Consider the following 24,869-nt stretch of genomic DNA (forward strand, 5'->3'; position numbering starts at 1 on the left):
CTTCTATACTAATGTACACGGCATAGCTTTGAGTATAACACTACTCGAGATAATGTCACTGTGCTAATCATCTTGTCCACCACATCATAGAGCCAGGGATAAAAAAGGAAACCAGTTACTTGCAGTGCAGGGAGTCGAAAGGCTGGAAGAAAAATTATATGGTGAAGCAGAACTCCGCTTTCCTTCATTCTCCCCTGACAGCTTCTTCAGGAGTAATATGGCCAAAGGTCATGCCATGCCTTTGCTTTTCAAGGTACTTGAGCAGGGCTCACACTTAGCATGCAAGGAGGTCCAGCATCTCCAGACAAGACTTGGCTTGCCAGAGACAGAATATAATTTTAGCTTTACACAAATAACTTTAGTCTTTTCACTTAGAGAGATTGCTGATCTAAGCATTCAGAAAGTGTGTGCAGAGCCTGTTTCACACTGCTAACGAAGCAGACTAAGGCAGTGATGAATTTGAGATAAGACCACAGACTACCCCAATCTTTTTGAAGTGCTCTGCTCCCTTCTAAACCTCCGCTTCTCTCAACTCATCCCTACAAAAAAATCCTGAAGATTAATAAATTCTGACCTGACTTTATGACGTGTGCCATAAAAACTAATCTATGCTGAAAAATCGTCTGTCTGCATAGAGTGAAGTGGAGAACATAAAGCACTCAGTTTTGGTCCTGCTCACACAGAATCACCTTTCCCTCTTACAGTGCTAGTGGAAAATCTAGCCAAATCCACTCCATTTCCTCAAGACTTCTAGAAATTTGTTTCCTTCTGATGTCCTCGGAAGGGAAAACTCAGTTTCTGTTGCTAGAGTCATCCCTTCAGTAAATGAAGAATTAGCCACTGAAATAAAACAATAGAGAGCAGGACTTCAGTAAATCAAAGACACTGAGGACAGATGCTTCCATCCCTGAATTCTCATAGGGGAGACATGCAAAATTTTTGCATTTTTGGTAGGTTATAGATAATATTTAGTTCATGAAAGATGAGACATACTGCCAGGATAATTCCCCTCAGTTGTGGTCTGAGTTGAAGGGAAATGTTTTGCTTACAGCTCACGTAATTTTAAAACTACTTTGCACAGGAAGAAAAAGATCACAATTCATTGAGCCAAATGCAGTAATATAACTGCTCTTCGCTCAATTTGAGTAGCTGTTTATTCTAGCATATTATCACTCCAAATGAAGTTAATCATCTCTTCTCTGGATTTTTTCAAACAGTTCCTAAGACAAAGTGAATAAAAATTAATCTTAGATATTCCTGTACAGATAATTTCTCAGTAAGAAATGAAAGCCCATGTGCTCTTTTGGCACAGGACTCGTCAGCTCTAAGCTGTAGTCTATAACCTATTGATATTTATTCCAGTATTGAGCACACCTAGTAGCAGCAATCAAATAAAATGCTTCCAAAGCTTCCTAAGGATAATCAGGAATTTAGCACTGAGTGCTCACAGCTATGGAGGAGCAGGTGGCCACAGTTTTTGACCAGGTGAATAGACTCAGTCTGCCACTGCAGGCTGAGGCTCCAGATAAGCAGCTTGTTTCTGTGTTTTGCACTAAAGCCTGGATGCAATACAGCCATCTGGAACCTCTTGTCTGACAGAGGCACTAGGCAGACAGCTCTTATTCTTCATTAATTTACTTTTTAACCTTTCATAGACAGATTTATTTCTGTAGTAAGCGTACAGTGGTTCTGAGGCCAAGAAGAGACACTGGATTTTTCAATTCTGTATAATCACCATCTTAATTGTGCCACTTACAGTGACAGCACCTCAGAGTGTCGTAAGTGTAAGGCAGATCTCAATATTGTAGTACACCTCTGCTCTGGTGAGATCTCACCTGGAGTACTGCGTCCAGCTCTGGAGCCCTCAATACAAGAAGGACATGGACCTGTTGGAGAGGGTGCAGAGGAGGGCCACAAAGATGATCAGGGGCCTGGAGCACCACCCCTATGAGGACAGGCTGAGAGTTGGGGTTGTTCAGCCTGGAGAAGAGAAGGCTCTGAGGAGACCTTCTAGCGGCCTTCCAGCACTTAAAGGGGGCCTACAGGAAAGGTGGGGAGGGACTGTTTACCAGGGCACGTAGCAATAGGACGAGGGGCAATGGTTTTAGACTAGAAACGGTTAGATTTAGATTGGATATTAGGAAGAAGTTCTGTAACATAAGGGTGGTAAAGCACTGGAACAGTTTGCCCAGAGAGGTGGTGGAGGCCCCATCCCTGGAGACATTCAAGATCAGGCTTGATGGGGCTCTGGGCAACCTGATTGAGCTAAAGATATCCCTGCTCACTGCAGGGGAGTTGGACTAGGTGGCCTTTGGGGGTCCCTTCCAGCCCAACGCATTCTAGGAATCTATGATTCTGCATGATGCTTTATCTTCCTGTCCTCTGATCCTTTGAAAAACAAAGGAGAACACTTTGTTCACTTCTTTGTTTCTTCTGGATTTTGAAAATATTTTACTCCACATGCTATCAAAAATTTTCAGCTAAATAGTATGAAGGTGAAAGTAAAGTGAACTCTAAATAAAAGCAAGTTACAGCTCTCTTTCGGTACCCTGATTTAAGGTAAGGGACGTTTGAAATAAAGTAGATACAGTTTGCAGCTTAAATTATTAGGCAGATGACTTCCACATCTCTTCCTGGAGTGTCATCTGTTAAATTCTGATTATGAAATTAATCTATAAAAAATTATCACAGTTATAAAGGTAACTAGAGGGCAAAACCAACAAAATCAGGCTACTCTGTGGGACTCTGATCAGGGCAGAGACTGGAGGAGCAGGAAGCTGCAGGAAAGGTCAGTATGCACACACAGCTGGTCAGGTTGGCTTTATTCTTTTCTTGGCACTGCCACAGTTACACAAACGTGTACAATGCAAACTGAATTTTACATTGAGCTTACTGATTTGTGATTTACACCATTAAAAATGGAATTGTCAGTCCCATGGGGTGCATATGTACATTATTTCCTTCAAAGCAGCATGACTGTTGGAAAAGTTACTGTCCTTTCCAAAGATCTTTAGCAAGCATTCTACGAGGAAACTTCATTTTTACACCTAAGAGCAAGACTTCCTCTTTTGATGGCTGGGTTTTATCATTTTTCCTGCAGGCAAAAAGCTGTTTGTTGATAGGAAGTCAATTTCCTTTTTTTTTTTTCTTTTTGCAATCAAACTACATTTCTTCATACTGAAATGGGAAATAGCAGATACTTTCCTTACTGTGAAATAAGGAAAGTACCTCTAGACACAATGGGGATATTTCTGTGAACGTGACTTCTTCTTGTTATGAAAAGTAAAAAGTCCAAGTCTGTGATTGTTGGGAGCAGATACCTCCAGATGGGAGGCTAGCACAAAGAAAGAAACAAACTTATTTCTTCTCCTGTAGTCTAAATTATGAACAGAGACACTAAATCATGGTGTATTTATTTCTTGGTCCAAAAAATATGCTACATTGAAACTGCAAAAACACTGGAAGAGGTTGCCTAAGGAAGTTGTGGCTGCCCCCTCCCTGGCAGTGTTCAAGGCCAGGCTGGATGGGGCTTTGAGCAACCTGGTCTAGTGGAAGGTGTCCCTGCCCGTGGCAGTGGGGTTGGAACTAGATGATCTTTGAGGTCCCTTCCAACCCAAACTGTTCTATGATTCTATATGATTCTGTGAAAATACCATTTACAGTGGGTCCAGCATAGAAGCTGGGAGGCAGGCAGGAAGCAACTTACTTCTGCTAACTCACCTTGTTTCTATAGTTAGCCTCTCACCATCTGCTCTTAGAAAGCACCAGAAGCAGGACATGCACTCACTTATCCTGTTGATCCTACCCAAGCCTGGCAGCTGGTAATGATTTTTTCTCTGTTCCAAACACTGGTGCAAAGAAAAATAGCAGAGATAGCAACATTTCTAAAAAACAAAACAAAATACAATTTTAAATGCAAACTGTAACTTTTGTATCAAAACTAAGAGACTCAATGTGCTAAAAAAAAAAAAAAAAAATATCTTTTGAAAAGACATCTCTGAGAGTACCTGCCCTACCCTCTGGGCAACTGGCCCCTTGGTCACCTCGTCTGCTCTTGTCAGAAGGTGCTATGTCCTCTTGAGCCTGCCTGTCCCCTGCGCCTCTGCTTTCCCAACCACTCTCAAATGCCACCACTCAAATGCCTTTGGGGATTCTGACGAGGTGCCCCTTATCACTCTTCTTCCTGGAAACTAGAGAAAAATGCTTTTTTTCTTGACAAGCCCTTTGGGTTTTTTTTCTTTTCTGCTTTGTGACTCTATAAAAAAATTGGAGATAGATCTTTACGTTGCAAAGCCAGGCCACTGAGAGTAGGTGCCAGACCTGTCAGTCTCCCTGGCAGACTGGAGTTGGAAACGCAGCCTGTGCAAAGCACTCTGACTGAAAACCTTGTAATTTCAGGACTGTATTAACTTAATATCAAGTCCCACCAACCCACTGATTAAAGATCACAGGGATCAGAAGTTAAACCTGATTGTCTAAAAGTCCCCTGTTTGTAGACATGCCTGTTGCCGTGACAAGAACAGGCCTTTTCCCTCAGTCCAGCTAAATTGGTTTTTGGTTTTGTTTATTTACAAGATTACAAATCAGGCCAAAACTCTGTTTTGTTTATGTTAATTTACTAGTTATACTTTATATCTACCTTACAATTGATGTAGGGCATGGTGAAACACAGTTCTGTCTCCTTGAGAGAGGCTCTTAAACCTTCTCTGTCCCGGCGCCCCCTGGTTTGCCACCACAGCCAGATCCTGCACAGGATTTAGCACGCACCAGGTGCAGCTACCCAGTATGGCTGAGGGCCAGGGGCAGGCAGCTGTGGGAGGGCAGGAGTGGCGGGAAAACAGTGCCCCCATGCCAAGGAGGGCAGATCTCCACACAGCCTCCAGGAGCAAGCCTGGTCCTGGCTCTCATGCATAACAGCCAGGCACTGCCAAGGCTGCTAGTCAGCTGCAGGCGAAGGAAGGCTGCGAAGGTGTATGGCAACTCCAGGCAGAGCAAGGAATATTATAAAAAGAGAGGTAATTTTAGTAAGGGTTGCAAGAGAAGGAAAGCCAGCCGCTGTGCTGTATCTGCTGTGCATGCATATACATGCTGAGAGAAAAAAATTCCGTGTCGTAAAGGAACTTTGAAATACTACACAGGGAAGGCAGTTACCTAATCACTTCTTCGTACTTGCTTCACGACTGGTGCTGCACAGGAAGTTAAGCAACACAACCTAGCATCTCTGCATCGCAACTTTTGCAACACCCTGGGTAACATCCAGCCAGCATAAGAAGCTGCATTTCACCAGCATATGTATTTATGTAAGTGAACACCATGACCAGCCACAGGGTTTGGAATAAAAATGGAGATATATTGAACATCCCATGTTAGAGCAGAAAACAGTTTCACGTGCAGAAAATAAAAGCAGTGTTCCTGTTCCTATTGCGATGCTTAAAAACATCAGGTGTTTACAATTTCCTTTTAAATTAAGTTTTGCCATGGAGAATTTGGCCATAGTAAATGCAATTTCATTGCATCTTCTCCTGCAGAGTGGGACTGGGTGTAAGCAATCTCTGAATAGATCTGTACTCCTTTATGTCTGTTTAGAATGATTGTTTTTTAGTCGATTGCATTAGGCATCGCCTGTTTTCCAGGCCATGAGTACTAATGAAGAAGTATAACTAAATTGTTTTCTCTAAGTGAAATTTCGTTTATCATCAATAGTTATAAGTTCACTACTAAGTCAATTGGAGTATAATTCCAGATACACAGGCTCTTCCCAAACATACTTTGCAGTATTGCATGTTTTTATGCTGCCTAAGCTTCACTCCGGCAGGGGAAGTGCTCCAACCTGCACCCTCCTTCCTGTGCTCAGGGACCACATGCACACTCCGACAGCTTAGCTGTTGGGAATTTATTTCTTGAGAAGCAAGGTGACGGTACTTGCTACCCTCTTTCTTGAGAGTCCGGCACTGACAGCCAAAAGTTTTAGTCAAACAAAGTAAATAATTTTTCCAGGCTAGCATTGCTTGAGTATCCACAGTAACAAGAAAGGTTCTGAATCCTGCTGATCTTGCTTGACCTTTTGTTGCCAGCTGGCCCCTGTCTTACTCTTTAATTTTCTATGAGCTCACACTAAGTTCAAATATTTCTGTTGGTTTCCATGCAAATATTTCATTTTTGCTACTCTTTTCTAGTCAGCGTTTCTCCCAGATGTGTTCAGTGGGAGTTTATTGACTTGGCAGGAGTAACCTAATACACGTTATGCTTTGTAACCTTATTACAGTATATTTCAAGTTCGCATTTCTGCTCGAGGAAGGATTTTTTGTTTGTTTTAGCACAAGGATGCCACTGCCCTGAATTGTGCCTGCTTCTCTGAATAGTTGCTGTTAGCCAACTCAAAAAAACCCAAAAAAAACAACTAACAATCCCTTAAAAACTAGCAGCAGTTTGGGATTTTTTTTCTTCATTTCAGGATATCAAGTCCGGAAGACTCCAGTAAAAATGCTTTTCTGCATGTTACTCTGTCTTGGCATTGTCTCTCTGTGGTGGCATTGGAAGGCAAGAGACAGGATGAAGGTTACAAATCTCACCGGAAAATATATATTCATCACTGGATGTGACACAGGATTTGGAAATATGGCAGCAAAGATTTTTGATAAAAAAGGATTCCATGTTTTTGCCAGCTGTCTGACTGAAACAGCAGCCAAAGAGTTAAAAGCTGTGACCTCAAAGCAGCTTCAGACAGTGCTGTTAGATGTGAGAGATTCAGACAGTGTTAAGAAAGTGGCTGCATGGGTCAAAGCTGAAGTTCAGTCAGAAGGTGAGTATTGTGATACCTGTCTTAAAAAAAAAAAAAAAAAAAAAAAGGCAATAGAGTTTTCCTAAAAATACCATGCTATGTTCACAGCTTATTTTAATTTACATTTGACAAGTGTGTGTGGATGTCTTGTCACCTTCCAGAAACATGAAAGAAGATCTCACTAGAGGGATGTTTCGTACATCTAGTTAGTGGTATGGTAGGTAAATATCTGGGAATGTGCTCAAATAGTCAGGCTTATCGGTACCCCATTGTAAGAACAGGAATGCAGCTCCTGGAACCTTTGGTTGGGATGGTTTGCATGCACATGCTTATCTGGGTTATGGCACAAGTGCTCAGCCCTCCCATACTTGTTACCCGGCTAGGGAACAAATTACATAAATTCTGCTTGAAAAGCTTAAAGAGTTTTTATCTTAAAAACTGAACACATGCAACAAATTACTTGTAAGTAATCACTCATTCTATCAAAAGCAAAATTAGGTATGAACTCTGTTGAATAAATCTAAATATAACTATTTTGGAATATTGTTTGCAAGACCATCTGAAAAACAGAAAAACCCCTTATCTCCAACCCAACTAGTTATGCAAGACAAGATGCTGCTGACATTACTGATGCTAATTGATTTCAGTAGGAGTGGTATTGCAGTAGAGTTTACAAATGCCCAAGATACTATAAGCTGGATTCTGCTACCTTCTATGAGTCTTAAATCTGGTCTATTATGATGTGCCATAGTACCAATTATACTTAATGCTAAATTCCAATCTCCATTTGACCTTTCATCTCTTCATAAAATTGCTTTTAACTTGCCAAATTGCTTTTATTTAAAACTGTGCTTGGTTTCAGGCCAAAAGTGATTTTTTTTTTTTTCACCAAGAAAAACTATGAGTAAGGTCAGACTAGCAAAAGCATTCATTCACACAGCTCCAACAGCTGATACAAGAGAAGAGCTCGTTTTACAGTTTTGTTTTTTCCCCTCCCACTTCTGAGGGCTCAGAAGAGTTTTTCAAATCAATCTGGTGGTTTTTTCCCTGCCTCCATCTCATTTTTTGGAGCTGGCTGTTTATGTGAAAAAAGATCCTTCCCATTTCCGGTTGGGGCATGTCAGTCAATGTGAGGCATAAGTTCTCTGCTACAACAAAACCGTCAGTGGGGGGAAAAAAAATAGCAAAAGCCTTCTCTGTCACACAGTTCCCATCTTGTTTTCAAACCCTTAAGAAGGATTTTTAATTTTTTTTTGTTATCAAGAGCTGTTCTTTATTGTCCTGGCACCTCAACCATCTCAGAACCGAGGCACACTTACCTGCGTCTCAGGACACTCTACCTGTACCAAGGGCCAGGTCTATTTCTTACCTATTTCCTGTCACCCAGTATAGTTGCTCTTTGCCACACCTGGTCTTCCTCTACTCTCCTTTCTCCCATAAAAAGGCAATACCATCCCCTGCCCAAAATGCTGTGGCAGGGGCAAGACTACGCAAAAGATGATAGAAAGCATGGTGATAAAACTTTGACACCAAGAATAAAGCTGCAGGACATTCTCAAGCAATTCCTCCAAATTGTCCTTGCCTTCTTGGTCCCTCATTGATTTTCTGTGAAGTCTCACTCAGTTCAATTAATCTGACACATTAGGTAAAAATTTGCTTCCTGACTTTCTTCTTTTTTCCCTGCAGGTCTCTGGGGACTTGTCAATAATGCTGGGATTATGGGGACATCAGCTCCTACGGACTGGTTGGATATTGAGGACTTTAGAGAACCAATTGAAGTTAATTTAATTGGACTCATTAATGTTACAATAAAGATGCTTCCCTTGATAAAAAAAGCAAAGGGAAGGATAGTAAATATATCCAGTGTTGGAGGTCGCCTCGCATTCGGTGGTGGAGGCTATTTTCCTTCAAAGTTTGGAGTAGAAGGATTTAATGACAGCTTAAGGTATAACACTCACTATGAGGAAAGACCTTTTTTTTTTCCTAACTAAAAACCGTCACATGCAGAATAGGAGCTGATTTACAATCCTGGCACTTGGTATAAAACTGAAAAACATTAGACACTTTGGACTAATTCTTAAAAGTTCTTTTGCTCAACACAGATTATGTCGCTTTTGAATTGGTACAAAGTCTGTTGGGCACACAAACTGTCCTTAAGTATTATTGCAGCACAGCTGGTACTCATAACCTATCTTAGTGTGCACAGAGGCCTTATTACAGAGTAAGCTCCACCCCAGGGAACTGAGATGTCTTTGCAATATGAACCTAACTGTCCTAATTGAAAAAGGGCACCTAGAAACTTCCAGCAGCTGCCCATCCAGAAAAAATACATACCATGAGTTAACGTGTGATAGTAACTTTTGTCTAAACGTTGTCCTCCAAAGTATCTTCTCTTAATTATTCCAATCATTAGAGATATCTAGATAGCATAGCAAACTAAACCTGGGGACCACTGTGGCTTCTGCTTGTAACACAGAAAGGGAGTTGTTTGTGTGCCATTTTAGATACAGGGGCACTCACACAAGGCTGACAGATATGAGTTGGGACCAGAAGGAACAGTACCAAGCTGGAGCATCATCCAGAGGTTGAGAGGGATTCCCCAAGACATGTAAAATGGCTCTACATACTTGCATTTAGGCACCCAGACAGTGTTACAGACAAGTCAGATAACTAATTAGCTACTGCAAGAAACTAGGATGTGAAATACACTATGCCAGCTACTGCACAGTCACTGCCCACGCATGTTCTCACTCTGTGAAGCAGGTAAGATAGTTCGTCCCTCTTTCATTTAGGGATAACAAGCTGAAAGTTCACAACCATGAACAAACCTCACAGTATTTGTGTGCTGCTGTGCCATGTAAAGACAGAAATAAAAGTGTTAGTATAGCAAAAAATCCCACAGTATTAATAACAAAGTCTAATGCGACTAAATCGTTGGGCTATCTTTACAGGAGAGATATGAAAGCCTTTGGAGTTAAGGTTTGTTGCATTCAACCTGGACTGTTCAAAACAGCACTAACCAATCCAGCAAAGATTATGAAAGAGAAGGAGATTGTTTGGAATAAGCTTCCCCCTGATGTTAAAATGCAATATGGAGAGGAGTATTTTCAGAAAGGTGAGGCAATTTCCAGACATTTGTGACAAAAGAAGCAATGCATTTCTTGCTGAGAAAGCCTTGCGTAGTAGCATTGTATTTTCTAATAATTCTGACTTTTTGGAAAGACTGTTATATGAAAATTTACTCTTCAAATGCATCTGCATCACAATATGACGATCTGCACAAAAGACTTGTTCTGGGAAGCTTTATTCTAATCTCAGTTAAAGATTAATTATTCGTGTTGGCATAAAGCTTTTGAGCAAACTCCCAAACAGAAAAACTTTTATCTGATGATGTAATCAATGTGCTTGGTGTTTTTCTGTTATTATTGTTTATTTATTTAGTAATCAAATACGGATCAATTCCCTTTGCTTCGGCTAACCCCAGCAGTGAAGACAACCATCAGGACCTGTCTGACAGACACTTGGCTAAGCCTACTTGAACAGGGGCTGCTTGTCTTTTGATCCTCGGACTTTTTGCCTCTCAAATTTCTTCTTTACAATTGTGTTTCACAACTTTCCACAAATCAATTTCCTTACTACAAGAGGCTCATTTACAACTACAGCATTTCTGTTTCCCTTTGCCTCTTAAATCGCTTTGTTTATTCTGAGCTACTGTCAATGCTGGTTGCCTGTCCTCACACCACACAGGCCTGGTTTTGCCATGACTTTTCCACAATTACTGGTAACTAGACTGCTCCTGGGGTCAACTATATCACAAGGTCATTATGGATTGAAACTTGTTCCTCAGAAACTGCTATAAATTCTTGCATAGGGAGAAACAAGAAACACCAATCCATTAGTGAAACTGGACAGATCAGTGGTGGCAGGGGGTAAGAGTTAGAAGTCATCTTGCCTGGCTGTCACTAAATGATTTTTTTTTTGAGCTTTACAGATGCAGCAAAGAAACAAAAGCTGTCCAAGGCCTGTCTTAACGAGGACATTTCACCGGTTGTTCAGTGCATGGAGCATGCCCTAACTAGCCTCCATCCACATGCCCATTATGTTGTTGGGCAGGATGCCAAGTTGTTTTGGAATCCCCTCTCAAGAATGCCAGCAGTTATACAAGACTTCTTACTGCTGCGGAACAGAGCAGAGCTTGCAGTTTCCCACACAAAGTAAATATTTACCAATATATCCCCCATCACGGTCAAGGCTGATGCTGTAAGATCTGTCCTTTATGTCGGCATGATACAAACTATACATGAAGTACACACATATTCCCTATAAATGTAAGAAATATATCTATTTCTCCAATATCTGCTATTATTATTACAGTTGAGTCTGTAACTGCAGGTTACTCAGGAAGCCATTTTCCACTGCCATGGAAACTACTCAGAGATGAAACAAATGCTTTCCTCATGCTGATGAATTTGCTGTGTCATGATCGGGCTCAAGAGCAAGTTACCTGGTGGCTATGCAAATAGTGCTGGTTTTCAGTTCTATTTCTGTGGAGCTTGCAAAAGAGCAATTCTACTTTTCTCAGTGCAGCTACACTTAGGCTTTAGCTTGGTCATTTAGTTTATATCTCAATTTTCTGAAAAAGCTTCTAGAGCACATTTGAGGTGAATAACTCTCAAGTGGCTACTCTTACAGGTATTGATGGCATTGCTGTAGCAGATTTTATTTTACGACCACCTTTGTGTTAATAAAAGTGGCAGAAAACCAAGTTTTCTTTATTTAACATATAAGCCGACGGCTGCTGTCTGGTGAGCTAGTAGCTTCCCTGTCCCAGTCTGCAGGAGCTGTTAGCTTTCCAGGCAAGAAATCGTTCCATCCCAGTGAAATTCTTGGCTCCTGCAGAGCAGGCAGCATCAGGCCTTAGGGATGTGAATCTTGTCCTCTGAACTTAGCAGACAGCCCTGGTGTCATTTCACACAGAGCCTTTCTAGAAGTTAAAGTCTTTCTTTTTGATCCATCAAGATTACTCAGCCAAAAGTGATTACAGAAACAAAGGAAGTATGAAATTGCACCACCTACTCTGATCTTTATCTTTAGAAATTACAGTTTGGCTAGTTGAATTCAGTTCATGTCAGATCACAGGAATACTGTCAACTGCTGTGTGACCCTAGCATTGCAAAGGCTTACATTTAAAAGAAAATAGAAACAGATTTTGGAACAGGGCACTCAAGCTGTAAATACAGTTTTTAAATTAGAAATGCATGAAAAATATCAGCTGCTCAATGTATTACTTCGCACTGCACGGAGGATGAGATTCTGCTGGCATTTTCTCTCCTGGAATCAGACACCTTGTTTACCCAAATGCCAGAAACAAAAGCCAGTGACTTCCAGAAATGAGCAAACTGCAGTGTGCTCTGCTATGCCTATCAAAACCTGTCCTCCTCACAGGAGTGTATGAGGCAGGTGAATATTCAGACATACATTTTTAGGGACTAGAAGGGACTTGTTCAGGAGAAATTCCATGACTTCCACAAGGTCAGAATGTCCTGGGGGACTGCACCCACAGGACCTGGCTGCGGTCACATTGTTAGAGCTAGCACACAAAGGTGCGCTTCAAAACCTTCACTTGTCCAGCAGGAATAACATTAGCTTCTTGCTTTTCACTTGAGAACCAAATTTCCTTCCCCAATGTTATGCTTCAAGCAGAGTAATTTTTGCACATCCTTTCTAGGAATCAGGGATCTCATTACACCTACGGAGTCAATAGGAAATCAGACATTCAAATGCTGCTTTCTGCAGGTGAAAGACTGTCTCATGTGAAGTTCTCTAATGGAAAGCTACATATGGAGCTCACATTTTGCTTATGTGGTTTCTCTTCTGTTAAGTTGCCTCACATGCTGAGCTCTGAGCAAGTCAGAGGACCCTCTGTGAGAAAGGGAACTTTCCTCATTTTGATGTTTTCTGAGATGATAAGCAGGATCTATTCAGCTTTCTGAAATTATTTTCTGGAGTGCAAAAGCAGTTTGCTGAGGAAAAAAAAAAAAAACAGCAGTAAAGAAAGAGAAATTCCTTTTATGGTTTTCTCTCCATTTGTTTGGCAAAGGATTGCTACCTACCATAGCAGGACTCCTGACCTGACACTGCTGGAGAAATGTTCCCTGGTGATGGGCTTTGCATGCTGGTGGAGTGCTGTTTTATGGTCATTTCAACCATGCTGCAGAGCCTGTCATTTGAATCAGGCCAGACAGGACTAGGCAGGCCCAGCAGGCACGTCTGCAGGCCTGTGCTGGAAAAGAAACCTCTGCCAGTCCACTATTGAATCCCCGAAGCTGCACCCATCTCCTGACTGCCTGGAGAGTACTGAAAGCACAGTTACAACCAACATCACAGCTCTAGTGTGGCACTCAGAGTGGCAAAAGCAGCAAGAACTTCCAGGCCCAAGCCAAAATGAGCAGGCAGAGAAACTGGATGGGGAAGAGCTGCCCACCAAGCAGAGGATGACCTAACTCTGCAGCTCCTGGCACGGAGCAGCCAGACAGGTGTCACTGGCCAGTCTGGAATGGGCGGCCATTGCCATTGTCTGCTCAACTAAATGGGGCCAGATCACTTCGAGTTCCGTCCTACCACCTTGCTTGTTTTCCCCAGTTTTAATTTTCTTCTCATTCAATTAGTTTCAAGAAAGCTTATTCATTCATTCTGCCATTAAGAACAGCCTTTGCCAGGCCTCCTCACTTCCTGCAGCATCCAGCACTGCACAGCGCTATGAATGGGGAGGCATGAAGAGTGGGGAAAAGGAGTTCTGCTTACATTTTTATGCAATGAAAAGCACTCAGAGCTGGATCAGAAGTGCCCAGCAGACTCTGGGTCAGGGAGCAAACACACAAGTAGCCTAGCAGTCATATGTTAGAGTCTTTTCCCACACAAACTGCAGAGCTTCTGTTTGCTGTTTGTAGAATCTGAGCTTTTATTTGAAAAACATTGGTTAGTTACTCAGGCAATTGATTTCTTTCTAGTACTAAAAAGCTGATCCTCCACTGGAAAAAATAATTTCATCCCTCAGTTTTCACACACAAGGATATATCTTAAAAGATTAAGGCATATCAATAATAACTCGCTCACATGCAGGAGAAAAGGTGGAGTTCTGAACCAAGCTCTGTTAAATCAATGGAAAGACTCCTGCTGCTTTCAAGATAAAGCACAGATCAGTCCTTCCCAGCTGCGTAGATTAGTTCTGCCTAATGAGTCTTGACAGTCCCCCAGGCTCCATAGATTACTATATATAGCCAGCAATACTTATACAACACAGGCAGGAGTGGAGTATATACAGAAGATTAATACCAAGTAAGTCCCTAAGGTAGAAGCATCACAACATTATCAACAGTAGGGAGAGGGCTGTGCTTGTCAGCTGATGTACGGTGATCAGAAAGCACCACCAGACACAGAATTTACAGTGAGATTTTTCTGGAAACTATCACCATGCGGGTCTTACACAAGTTTACAAGTTTGACTTGGGCTGTTTCTATGTTCTGACACTGGAAATAACTGGTGAAGGCAACTTGTGAGCACCTGGAGGTATAGACTGAACTTGCAGATGTCTCCCCTGAATGTGAGTAACAGCACAAAACCAGAATTTGTGTCTATTTTTATAGTGAGCAGTACCCATTGTATGCATTTGCAGAACAGCTAAGAGAACTAATTAAGCACTTGTTTTTGAGTGCACAGACAAGAGAACATGCAGTCCCTTCCTTTCTAGAGTGATTTTAACAATTGTTGCTTACCTAAGCACCTACAGGGTCTGAATAAAATGCTGACTCGGAAATGTTCTTCCAAACATCTGGAATCGTTCTCTACTAATTTATTTTCAATTACTGGGTCAGTCACCTGAGAGTTTACAGGGTTTTATTATCCTGGGTGTTTTACCGATGCTGTGGTAAAAATCTGAAGTGCAAGCCATACAAGGAAAGATACAATCATACAGAGAAATCAGCCCCCATTGTACCAGACTACATTCATCTCCCTGCAAAATGCTGAGTAGGAGAGCTTGGTGATGTATTTCTTTTGAGGTGACATATTAATGAAGATCTTAACTTATCTGTGGACCACCAAACTGAATCATCACATTGACATTTTTACACAGCATACAAAAAAGCACTCCTTTTCCATCAAACAAAAGCACAAAGCTCTGCACATGTAGCAATATCACACCTAAGAGTGGGAGATGTGATGTGTTTGTGCCTGCATATTTGTTCAATTTGTTACCTGAAGACCAGGGATTTTATAGCTCTGGCAGGATGACCAATTACTAAAGTTTGTACTTCCTAGACTCTGGAGAGCTGTTGGGTGATCTGTCAGAGCTTTGTCTGATACATCTAAACCTTCCACTGAGTGCTACATGAGTGCTATTTCTGAAGAACCCAAGTCCCTAAACTTCCCCTTGGCAGTTCTTCCTCAGCATGCCTGGCAGGTCACTCTAACCCATTGCAGAGCATTGACTTTTGGAGGTTTGCACTGCCAGCACAGTGGCAGATGAAGGAATCCAAAGCACACCCAGACCCCAAACTTCACCCCAATCTGAGGTTCTTTGGCACAACTACCAAAGCAAATTTGCTGTGGGAGTAAAACGGTTACATCCCGCTTCAATATAGTCTATGTGCTTCGGTTTCCTTTAGTGCAGAGAAGAAAAGGGATGTTGTATTTTGTAGTCATCTAAGGATCTTAAAGGGCTCTCAGGGTAGTCATGCTGCTTTTCCCTAGAATCAATTGCCATTTATAATGGCACTTGTCTAGGCATAAGAAGGCAAGCTCTATCCCAAGAGTTCTCAATTTGCCAGGCAAATATCAAAGGTTTAATGGAAAGCAGGATCTGCCTTTAGCTATTTACTGGCTACATGAGTAATCAGAATTCAATATTTATGAAGATATGTCAATACTCTTGAAATATCATGCTGACATTTTCTCTGGAAACACACTCTTTGCCACTCCAAGCAGCTATTGGGAAATCGATATGCCCTTGGAAGACAAGTAGCTTTTTTAGTGCTCCACAATTATCAAACAAGAAATATTTTGCATAACATTGTACATTCACAAAACAAGACAATTTTCTTGGAAAAAAACTATTTCTGACCCCAGACTCCTTCCCGCAGCAATGACGTCACCTAGCAGAATAAATAGTGGTAGAAGGCTCCAGCAGAGCAAAACCCACCATGGTGCTCAGCACCGAACATCCATGTGTTATTCGGAGAAAGAGCACTGGTGCTTGGGGACAACTAGGTGGTTAGGGATTACAGGATTAGGAACACTGGCCCAGGGCTGATAGAGGAGAGGAGAACAGTGGAGGCTCCACACACAGCACTGCCCTCTCAGCTGTAACCCCTAGAGCCCCTTCTCTTACAGTGCTTCTGTGCAAATTATTGCTACCTAAACACAGGGACTAAAACTAAACAGAGCAGTCCCGGGTTTCTCTTATGGGGGCCAAGTAGGCATCCTGGTCAGACACTCCAAGACTTCTCCACAGAGCCCAGCTTCGAATTTAACCTGCCTTCCAGTAGTGCAAGCTCACTGCCTGCTGCTTCCTCCCTACAGCACAGTCAAGGAAGGAAGGTGTGATTTACAGCTCCCATTTCCTATTAAGTTAACCTTTTCCTCAAATCTCTAATTATTAATTTAATTTTGTATTGGGAAAAGGTAAATGGAGTCCTAAAATGATATTCCACAGCACTAGCTTGCTGAGTAGGTTGCTGAGGTTTATTGGTGCGGGGTTACAAGAGCCTGCTGGTACCAAGTCCTCTCTCTCTTTGTGTCTAGCTCAGCTTCAAATTCTAAATCAGCAAAGAAAATGTCATTGTCTGGCACATGGTCACAAATGGACTGGGGGTACCTATGATCAGCTGCTGCAACTTCCTGTTTCCAGACTTCATTTTACAGCACAGAAGCCTGAATTAGCCTGAGCTATTTCACAGTTTTAATGTCACTTTGTCAGAGCACACTCTGTGAGTCCTCTCAGAAAATAAATGACAACAACTCAGTGATACATTACAAAGATGATTCCAAAGTGCACACATTCAGGAACACTACAATCCTTGTCAGACTTAACGGTGACATTAACAGCAAAAAAGCCAAGTATCTAAGTGAAGTACCTGAAGGAGAAGGCCGATTACATCAGCATCAAAACAGCAGTGAGACAGCCTGCTAAAATAACCTGTGCAGCCCACGAGACAATCTAACACTCTAAAAATCCAGTGAGAGCCTCCCTGTAGATTGCAGCAGAAGGAGAAGCAAGCTCTTGTCTGTATATATTTGCTTAACATTTTAAAATCAGAGAGCATTAATTAGTAGCTCAGAAGTCCATATTGATGGCTACCCAGGCACTCAACTACGTAAAATAAGATCATTAAGTGACAACGAATGTTGTCACTTGTTATCATCTTTCAGCTATGTGACTGAGAGTCCAACACTCATTCACTATAGGATTCTGAGATTTCTTCCACTCCTACTTGGTGAGGTGACAGCAAAATTTAGAATCAGAATAAATCCAAGTCACTCCATGAACTCAGTAGGAACAAGGACACCAGACAGGCTCTAGCAACAAGGCCTAATACACTGGGATCCCTTAAGGCAGAAAGATTCCCTCCTTTTTGAGCACTTTTGGGATGTAAAAATAATCACTTCCTTTATTTTTTAAAGTATCACTTCATTCTTTGAGTACAAACACATTTTAAAGGCCAGATGTCTGCACCTCTACACATATGTAGGTACCTAGAGCCTAGGCTACTGCTTAGTACATGTAAAAAAATTTCTGTTTAACAGGATGCCTGGAAAATGCTTACCAGCCTTCCCATAAATATTTGCTTTAATCAATTATTTTGGTTTAATACTTGCACAAACCAAAAATACAATTAGAATACCAGTAATCAATCACAAAGATTTTAGATGGCAAGAACTGTATTCTACATTTATCAAAAATTTTGTAATAAGCAAACAGTATCCTCCCCACCAGAATTAGGAAACCTTGTGTTCCCTCGGTGTTGGTTTTTTTGAGGGCAATGTCTCCATGCATTTCCCCATTTCTCTATACAAACACATTTCCTATATAATACGCTCTACTGTGCTGTGTATCAGTACTAAACAGGCAATGAGGAAGGAGAAATCTCAGGCACTGCCTCAAAGTCTACTTTGTCTAAGGGGCAGAGAGCATATCACTCACCATCACACAGCACAAGTCACACGACAAATTAGTCATCAGACTCACCACTACAGCTTAGGCTTTTCTGGTTTCTCTTGGGGTCACTCTGCTTTCATGCTACAGATTAGAAGAGCAGCCTGGGTGGCATCATACATGCGGTCAAAGAGAATTATCCTTCTTCCCAGAGGAATTCCTCTCTCCAGTACTAGCACAAATAATCATCAACGTCCACAAAAAACCCCAGACACTACTGTGAGAACTGACACAGTCATTCCTTTCAGTCTGAAACATCCTGAAAGGACAGGGCTGACTAGAAAGATAGGTCAGCAAAGCTTGAAAACAGTGGAAATCTATTGAAAAGGGAGATACAGAAGATTTTGCCAAGGCACGTATTATTCATGGGGCCCGATCACATTGTGCCAAAGCTTCCACCCCTGCTCTCCCCTAACTTAGAGTGGGCTGGAACGGCTGCAACCTGAAACAAAGCCCCTTACTGGAATTGTGTCTGAGGAAGTTGCAGGGTTGGCTGAGCCCATTTGCTTCGTTGCATTTCTAGATCATTAACTTATTTGCATGTAGCTCTCACTTTCAGACTCACTGCGCGTAGCAATTTTGGCTTCCATACTTTCTCTTATCATTTACTGGCTCATCAGAGACAGTCACAGAGTGAGAAACCTGAGTGGAAAGCACGTCTTTATAACAGGCTGTGACACCAGACTTGGAAACTCACTGGCTAAATGGCTAGAAAAAAGGGGATTTTGTGTCATTGCTGCATGTGCTACAGAAAAAGGAGGCCAAGAGCTACGGTCCTGCTCCTCCCTCTCACTGAAGACAGTGAACTTGAACTTAGCTGACTCCAACAGCATTGCCAGGGCTGTGATGTTTGTGACTGAAGAGACAGCTGGGAAGGGTAAGTGGCAAGGTAATTTCCCAGAAAAATGATTCAATGTAATCAAATCTGGTCTAGCTAAAAGTTCTGGTGCCTCTCCACTCTCTGCAAAGACATTTTTTCGTCTTACTGATGAAATGCATACACTCTTCAGTTCTGTCATTTCTCAGCTCAAAGAGATTCTCCCCAAACAATGCTTGTGAGCTTCCCCTTTCTTTCACCAACAGGGTGCCTAAAAATCTAGTTTCTCAGTCTATTAAAAACAGACCATTCCCTTTTTCAGACTCTTTTTGGTGCAGTTGAAGAATCTCAGTGGGGGGAAGGTGCTAGCTGGTACCAGAAAGAACTTTCTTGACAATAAAAGCAGCTCACCCAATTAAAAATGACTGGTGCAGAGCTTCTTCAGCCCTCCTCTAGTAAGCAGAGGAGTGTTTTTGCATGGCTGAATAAGTCTAACTTTCGCAATGCACACAACAATTGCGCTGGCTGTAACATTAAACACTTGCCGTTTCAGAGTTTTCTTAGCGTTGTTACATAGGTAGCTCTCACTACTGCTATCATACACCTCTGAGCACTTGTCTAAAAGATGAAGAGTTTGTCCTTGGATACCTACGAGTGGAGTTTAAAAACAAGACTTAAGTGTTGGTTTTGGCAAAGTGTGATAAAGAGATCCGTGTGGTAAATACATTCAACCGTGGCAATACACATTTCTTTCTCAGTGCTGATAGCCCAAACTAGACATTGTTAAGAGCCGCCGAAGGGGATCACAGCACTGCAACTACCAGCTGTAACACCGTTATACCAAATAATCAGTAGGCTTGTTAATTAATTAACTAGCTAAAACAGCAAAACACATATCTTCTACCAGTAGGACTTTCTCCCCAAGGCTTGTAAAACACTCATCATGAGGGTTCCAGACCACTCTCGAACGCAGTGATTGAGGGTAAGGACAACATAGTTATTAGTGCTTACCTCCTCCAGCAAGGCCCTGCTTCCAGCTTGCGGAAAGCCACACGTTCTCAGTCGGTGTAACCACTGCTAATGCTGCCACCTCAGAGAAACTCTTTATGGAGGCTGAGGCTGGACTTCCGGCCTCTCTCTTCAGGTGCAGGCTGTCCTCAGCAAACTCTTGGAAGCGTCACTATTTATCTAGAGTTCCTCAAGTAATTTATAAGGTAGTAAAGCTGTATTATCAATACACAGGGTTAAGCTAATATTTTTAGAAGCACTGACTAATTCCACACGTCTTGTTCAGACCTTTAGACCCCAACTCAGAAAAATCAGTCTCTCCACTTTTATGTAGACTATTTGATTTTCACAGCAATGTAAGTGCATATTAGGAGCCCACATAACTTGAGCAAATCCAGATAATAAAGCCCAGTATGGTGGCCCATATCTCCAAGTGAAATAGTTTTCCTTTAATACTTTACCCATGCTCTTTTAGAGTCACCTTCAGAGAATTTTGCCAGAGTACAGAGTAGATCATACAAGTAAACCCCAGACAACTGTATTCATCCCACTGAAGTTTTTGCAGATCGCATGCTTGGTTCCCACTGCTACCTGAGAAACTCTAGGGTAAGATATTGCCACATACTGAAATAAATGGTTTTGTAATCCTCTTAGGGCTTTTTGGCTTGGTGAGCCATGCTGAAGGAAGAGCACCTGTAGCACCCACTGACTGGCTGAGGATCGAAGACTTCCACTCAGTGATGGATGTTAGTCTGCTGGGATTGATTGAAATCACAGTCAAGCTTCTGCCACTTCTGAAAAAAGCTAAGGGTAGAGTAGTCAATCTAATTAACGCCAAAGGCCTCATGGCTTTTGTAGGGGGTGGCTACAGACTGTCCACATGGGGCATGGAAGCTTTCTCCAATACCTTACGGTAAGTAGCTAGAAATACATACATGAATTCAAGTACAGATTCCAGATGTGCTGAGGAAAGGTAACTGTACATTTGCCCCTCTCATTTTCTCTCTGGAAATCTTGCCTAAAGAAGGAAAGGAAAATAGAAGGATGTTGGTCACTTGTTTGGGATTTCAATCTCCAATACTATGAACAGACCTACCAGGAAACTGCACTGGGAAAAATTTTCAAATCCTGGACAAATGGCTAGTATGCAGCTTTTGGGCATGTGAGTGCACTGCATACAAGAAAGTAAATCAACAGCATAGCCTGGTCAGACACCCAGAGTTTCCTGGGCAAGTTGTACTTTGTTGTACTTGCCCAATCAGTTTTATTTTTCTCCAATGCTCCACAACGTAAGCTGGGCAATTCCAGGCAGCAATCACATCACCAAAGGTACTCGTAACTTCAGAAAATTAAGCTGAGCACCCTTCACTGAAACCAGTTGTGCTGTACTGCTGTGAGAAGGCTAAGGCCTAGCCCAAGGAGTCAAGTCTTCACAAGGACTAGGAAGTTAGTTGCAAACCATTATGAATGCTTATATAAAGAAAGTATATGCCCCAAGGAAATGTAATATAAACTAATGTCTAATATACACGTGATCAATTCCTTTGCACATTTTGGAACATAGCTGCCTGGGTCTCTTGAGCTGCCCAGCAAGACAAAGGCCTTTTTCATCCCAAAGCAGTTGGGATGTTGCAACTCAAAATTACATAGAGGGAAGCACGCTATAAGAAAATGCACTAAGCTTTATTGCACTAACATTTAATCACTTAACCATAGCCATTTAACCATACAATGGAGAATAAAGTTCTAATCCAATTGAAATTTTTACTCACTTTTACTTTTTCCTAGGCACTTTAATAATCTATCCCTGCTGGAAGCCGAAATAATGGAACAGTATTTGAAATAGTCAGAAGTTTAGTTTGATAATACATGGCTAAGATGCAGCTTGTCGCAGGATCCTTTGCAATAGTCTAATGTAAACCGCACAGAAAGTTGTGAATCTACCTGACACTGCTTTTTTGCCTCAGAGTTAATTGCCTGCTGCATTTTTACAGGATGGTACGCTGCTATGAAGCTAATTTGAACATCTCAAAATTATTCTGACATTTGAGGATAAGAATCAAAGACTCAAATATTCATTTATGTGACAGACTTTCAACTTAGTTATGTTCAATATGCCATTATTGGTGGTCAGGGACAGTTACTGTTTTGTTTTTTTTTCTTCTAGGATAGAGATGCAACATTTTGGAGTGAAAGTAAGCATTGTTGAGCATGGCTTCTTTAACGCAGGAGTAGATAATTCAGATGTCATTGAGAAACGCCTCTTACAAGTTTGGGACAGACTGACTCCTGAGATCAGGGACTCCTACGGAGAAAAATACTTTGTTGAATGTGAGTAGGAAAAAGACTGTATGGAAGTTCGGGGGGATATTATCAACATGTATACCTGAAGCGAGGCTGTAAAGACAACTGAGCCAAGCTCTTTTCAGTGGTGCTTAGGGACAAGACCCGAGGTGATAGGCACACACAAACACAGGATGTTCCTGCTGAACATCAGAAAACACATTTCTACTGTGAGGGTGACTGAGCACTGGCACAGGTTGCCTAGGGAGGTTGTGGAGTCTCCATCTTTGGAGACATTCAAAAGCTGCATGGACACGGTCCTGGGCAACCTCATCTAGGTGACCCAGCTTGAACAGAGAGGGTTGGACCAGAGGTCCCTTCCAACCTCAGCCAATCTGTGATTCCGTGAACGTTTGCTGGACTTCATTAATGTTCATTAAGAAGCCATTGATGACTCTTCTGGACTATGAGTATGTTAGATGAGGCCTGTGCTATTAGTTCCCATATGATTGATGAGATGTGATGTCATGCTACCATCCTTATTCCCTCCATACTTAGGGGCAGAATGCCCAGGGGAGTGAATTGCTATGACCATATGCTAAAACTACGGCTTACTGATATCTGAAAAGTTGTGCTGTGTCACACTGCACTTGTATTAGAGAACATCTGGCTCACAGTACAGGCGAGAGAGGTTTCTGTTTATTGGGCTCTAGGGTGTTCTGCAGCCTTTCTGGTCTCTGCTTTGCTGTAGCTATGCTGCTGTCAGTACTTGAGCCAGTAGTTTAAAGCAAGCCTGAAGTTGTAGCCAAACCTTTGAATATAAAGAATCCTCTCACAAAGAATGTTGCACATAAACACTTTCAGGTTTATTTTCTTCTTTGTAGATATAAAAGCTCAAAGATCATCAGCGAAAAAACTGTGTGACTCTGATATTTCCAAGGTCATAAAATGCATGGAACATGCCCTGATAGCAAAGTACCCCAGGATACGATACGGAGCTGGATGGGATGCAAAGTTCTTTTGGCTGTTTCTCTCCTATGCCCCAAGCTGTTTATCTGACATGCTGCTGTGGATGATGTTTCCAGCTCCAGCAGCTAGTGGGAGATCAGTTCCTGGAGTTCTAATTAACATTTAATATTAGACCAGTATCAGCTCTGCAGAAATAAGTATTAATCCTATCAAAACCAGATGTCCTCTTCTTTATCAGCTACTAGACTGCTTAAATTCTCCCCTGTGGGGATGTTGTACTTAGTTGTACAAGTCTGTACAGCTAAGTGACGGATACATCCCTGTGACAGATGCACTCAATGCCCCTTAGCCAAACTAGCAGTAGTCTGGTACAGGCTCCAAAGGAGGTAAAGGCCTGAGGTGTAGCCAGGCCAAGAACTCTTCCAGGAAACCCACGTATTTATTAGTCTGCAAGGAGGGACACCTCTCAGGGTTGCTCCTCGAAGCAACGAGATCTTTTACCAATGACAGATCGCTGGATGAGCCCGATTTCAGTAAATTTTAAATAGAATTAATCACTTAAGAGTTACAATGTTGTGTGATTTAGTATGCTCTTTGCTTAGCTTTACTGACTTAGCAGAGTAGCTAGATTTGCTGAAGCCTTAGGCCGCAAGCTGCAAACTTTCACCTAGATTTACTGAATGTGCACCTACTTAAGCAAAACATGGCCTCCAGAGCCAGTGCAAACCAGAAGATAAGGAGGCTACAACTGTCAACAGCAGCTGAAACTAGTCAAGATAACGGCCTGCCTGGAGACAGTGAAGGAATCCAGTAAGGAGTCAAAAGATCTTAAACCAGAATCATTATTGGACCAAAGGGTGCATGGAAGGCGCGTGAAGAGCGTGTGATGGGTGGGTGAATAGTCTGTAAGGGTATAATTGCCCAGGGGTATCTTTGTTTAGGGTCCCTCCCTCTCCAGAGGCACCCAGCTCAAGCTGATTCTGCTGCTGTACCACTCTAATAAATTATTTTTATAAAATTCAATGCCCAAGACTCTGCTTTGGGAAACATAGGGTTCAAACCTGGGAGCAAACTAACACCAGACATCCAGACAGAAGGTGCTTCTTTAACACCAAGGTTTGAGATTCCTCACCTGAGGCTAAGAGATCCTTCCTTACCCAGGGCAGAAAGACCCCTTATTCACAACAGATTCTTGATAAGTGACTGATAGCATGGTGAATGAATGTGTAATGAAATCCATGTAGCTAATTCCATTAGCCATAACCATTGACCAAGGCTGGGACTAAGTCTGGATCCAGCTGCACCTAGACTCCTCTCCCAGAAGGAGTGTAGAAAGAAAAGGGGTCCATTCTGAACCTCGTGACTCAATAGGAGGGTCTCCCTTACATTTTGGCATCTCCGGTCTCTGCATAAATCGTTCTAAATCAACTCTAACTTGATTTTCCTTTGTATGTTTCTTCCATGTAGTAAGTAATAAAGTGAACCCTGCCATTGAACTCTGTTTTGTCGCACTTTTACAAATTCGTATTAAAATCACTTTTGCTAATACCTTTGATGGTAATTCTTTAAGTGATCTAAAACACTCAACCGCGACAAACTGGCATAGTTGGCAGGATCCTAAATCACACACACCCCCCACCCCTCCTTACCTGGAATTTCTGAATTTGCAGATAGGCTTGTAAATCCAGCATGTTTTTGAAGGTCATTTTTTATGCTCAGAAACAATACCTCTATAGGATCTGCATTCATAAAATAATCAGCTACAAAGCTAGTTAATACTACTCACCCAATAAAAAAGA

At 41.9% G+C, this 24,869-nt stretch overlaps 2 protein-coding genes across 2 annotated transcripts in view; both read left to right on the forward strand.

Annotated features, from left to right (window-relative positions):
* The window catches only part of DHRS9 (dehydrogenase/reductase 9), a 31,174-nt gene extending 20,171 nt beyond the window's left edge, over positions 1-11,003 (forward strand). The window contains exons 2-5 of the mRNA XM_086465002.1: positions 6,455-6,802; positions 8,468-8,726; positions 9,733-9,896; positions 10,773-11,003. Of these exons, the coding sequence (XP_086321128.1) occupies positions 6,484-6,802; positions 8,468-8,726; positions 9,733-9,896; positions 10,773-10,999 (969 nt within the window). The 5' untranslated portion in view covers positions 6,455-6,483 and the 3' untranslated portion in view covers positions 11,000-11,003. The remainder of the gene's footprint in view (positions 1-6,454; positions 6,803-8,467; positions 8,727-9,732; positions 9,897-10,772) is intronic.
* Positions 11,004-15,923: 4,920 nt separating this feature from the next.
* Positions 15,924-23,236, forward strand: LOC104352955 (retinol dehydrogenase 7). Its single transcript, XM_086465962.1, has 5 exons — positions 15,924-15,951; positions 18,553-18,870; positions 20,473-20,731; positions 21,986-22,149; positions 22,986-23,236. The coding sequence occupies exons 1-5, from the start codon at positions 15,924-15,926 to the stop codon at positions 23,234-23,236; spliced, it is 1,020 nt and encodes a 339-aa protein (XP_086322088.1).
* The last annotated feature ends 1,633 nt before the right edge of the window (positions 23,237-24,869 follow it).

This window comes from Leptosomus discolor, chromosome 5, assembly GCF_034619465.1.
Source record: "Leptosomus discolor isolate bLepDis1 chromosome 5, bLepDis1.hap2, whole genome shotgun sequence".
Lineage (NCBI taxonomy): Eukaryota > Metazoa > Chordata > Aves > Leptosomiformes > Leptosomidae > Leptosomus > Leptosomus discolor.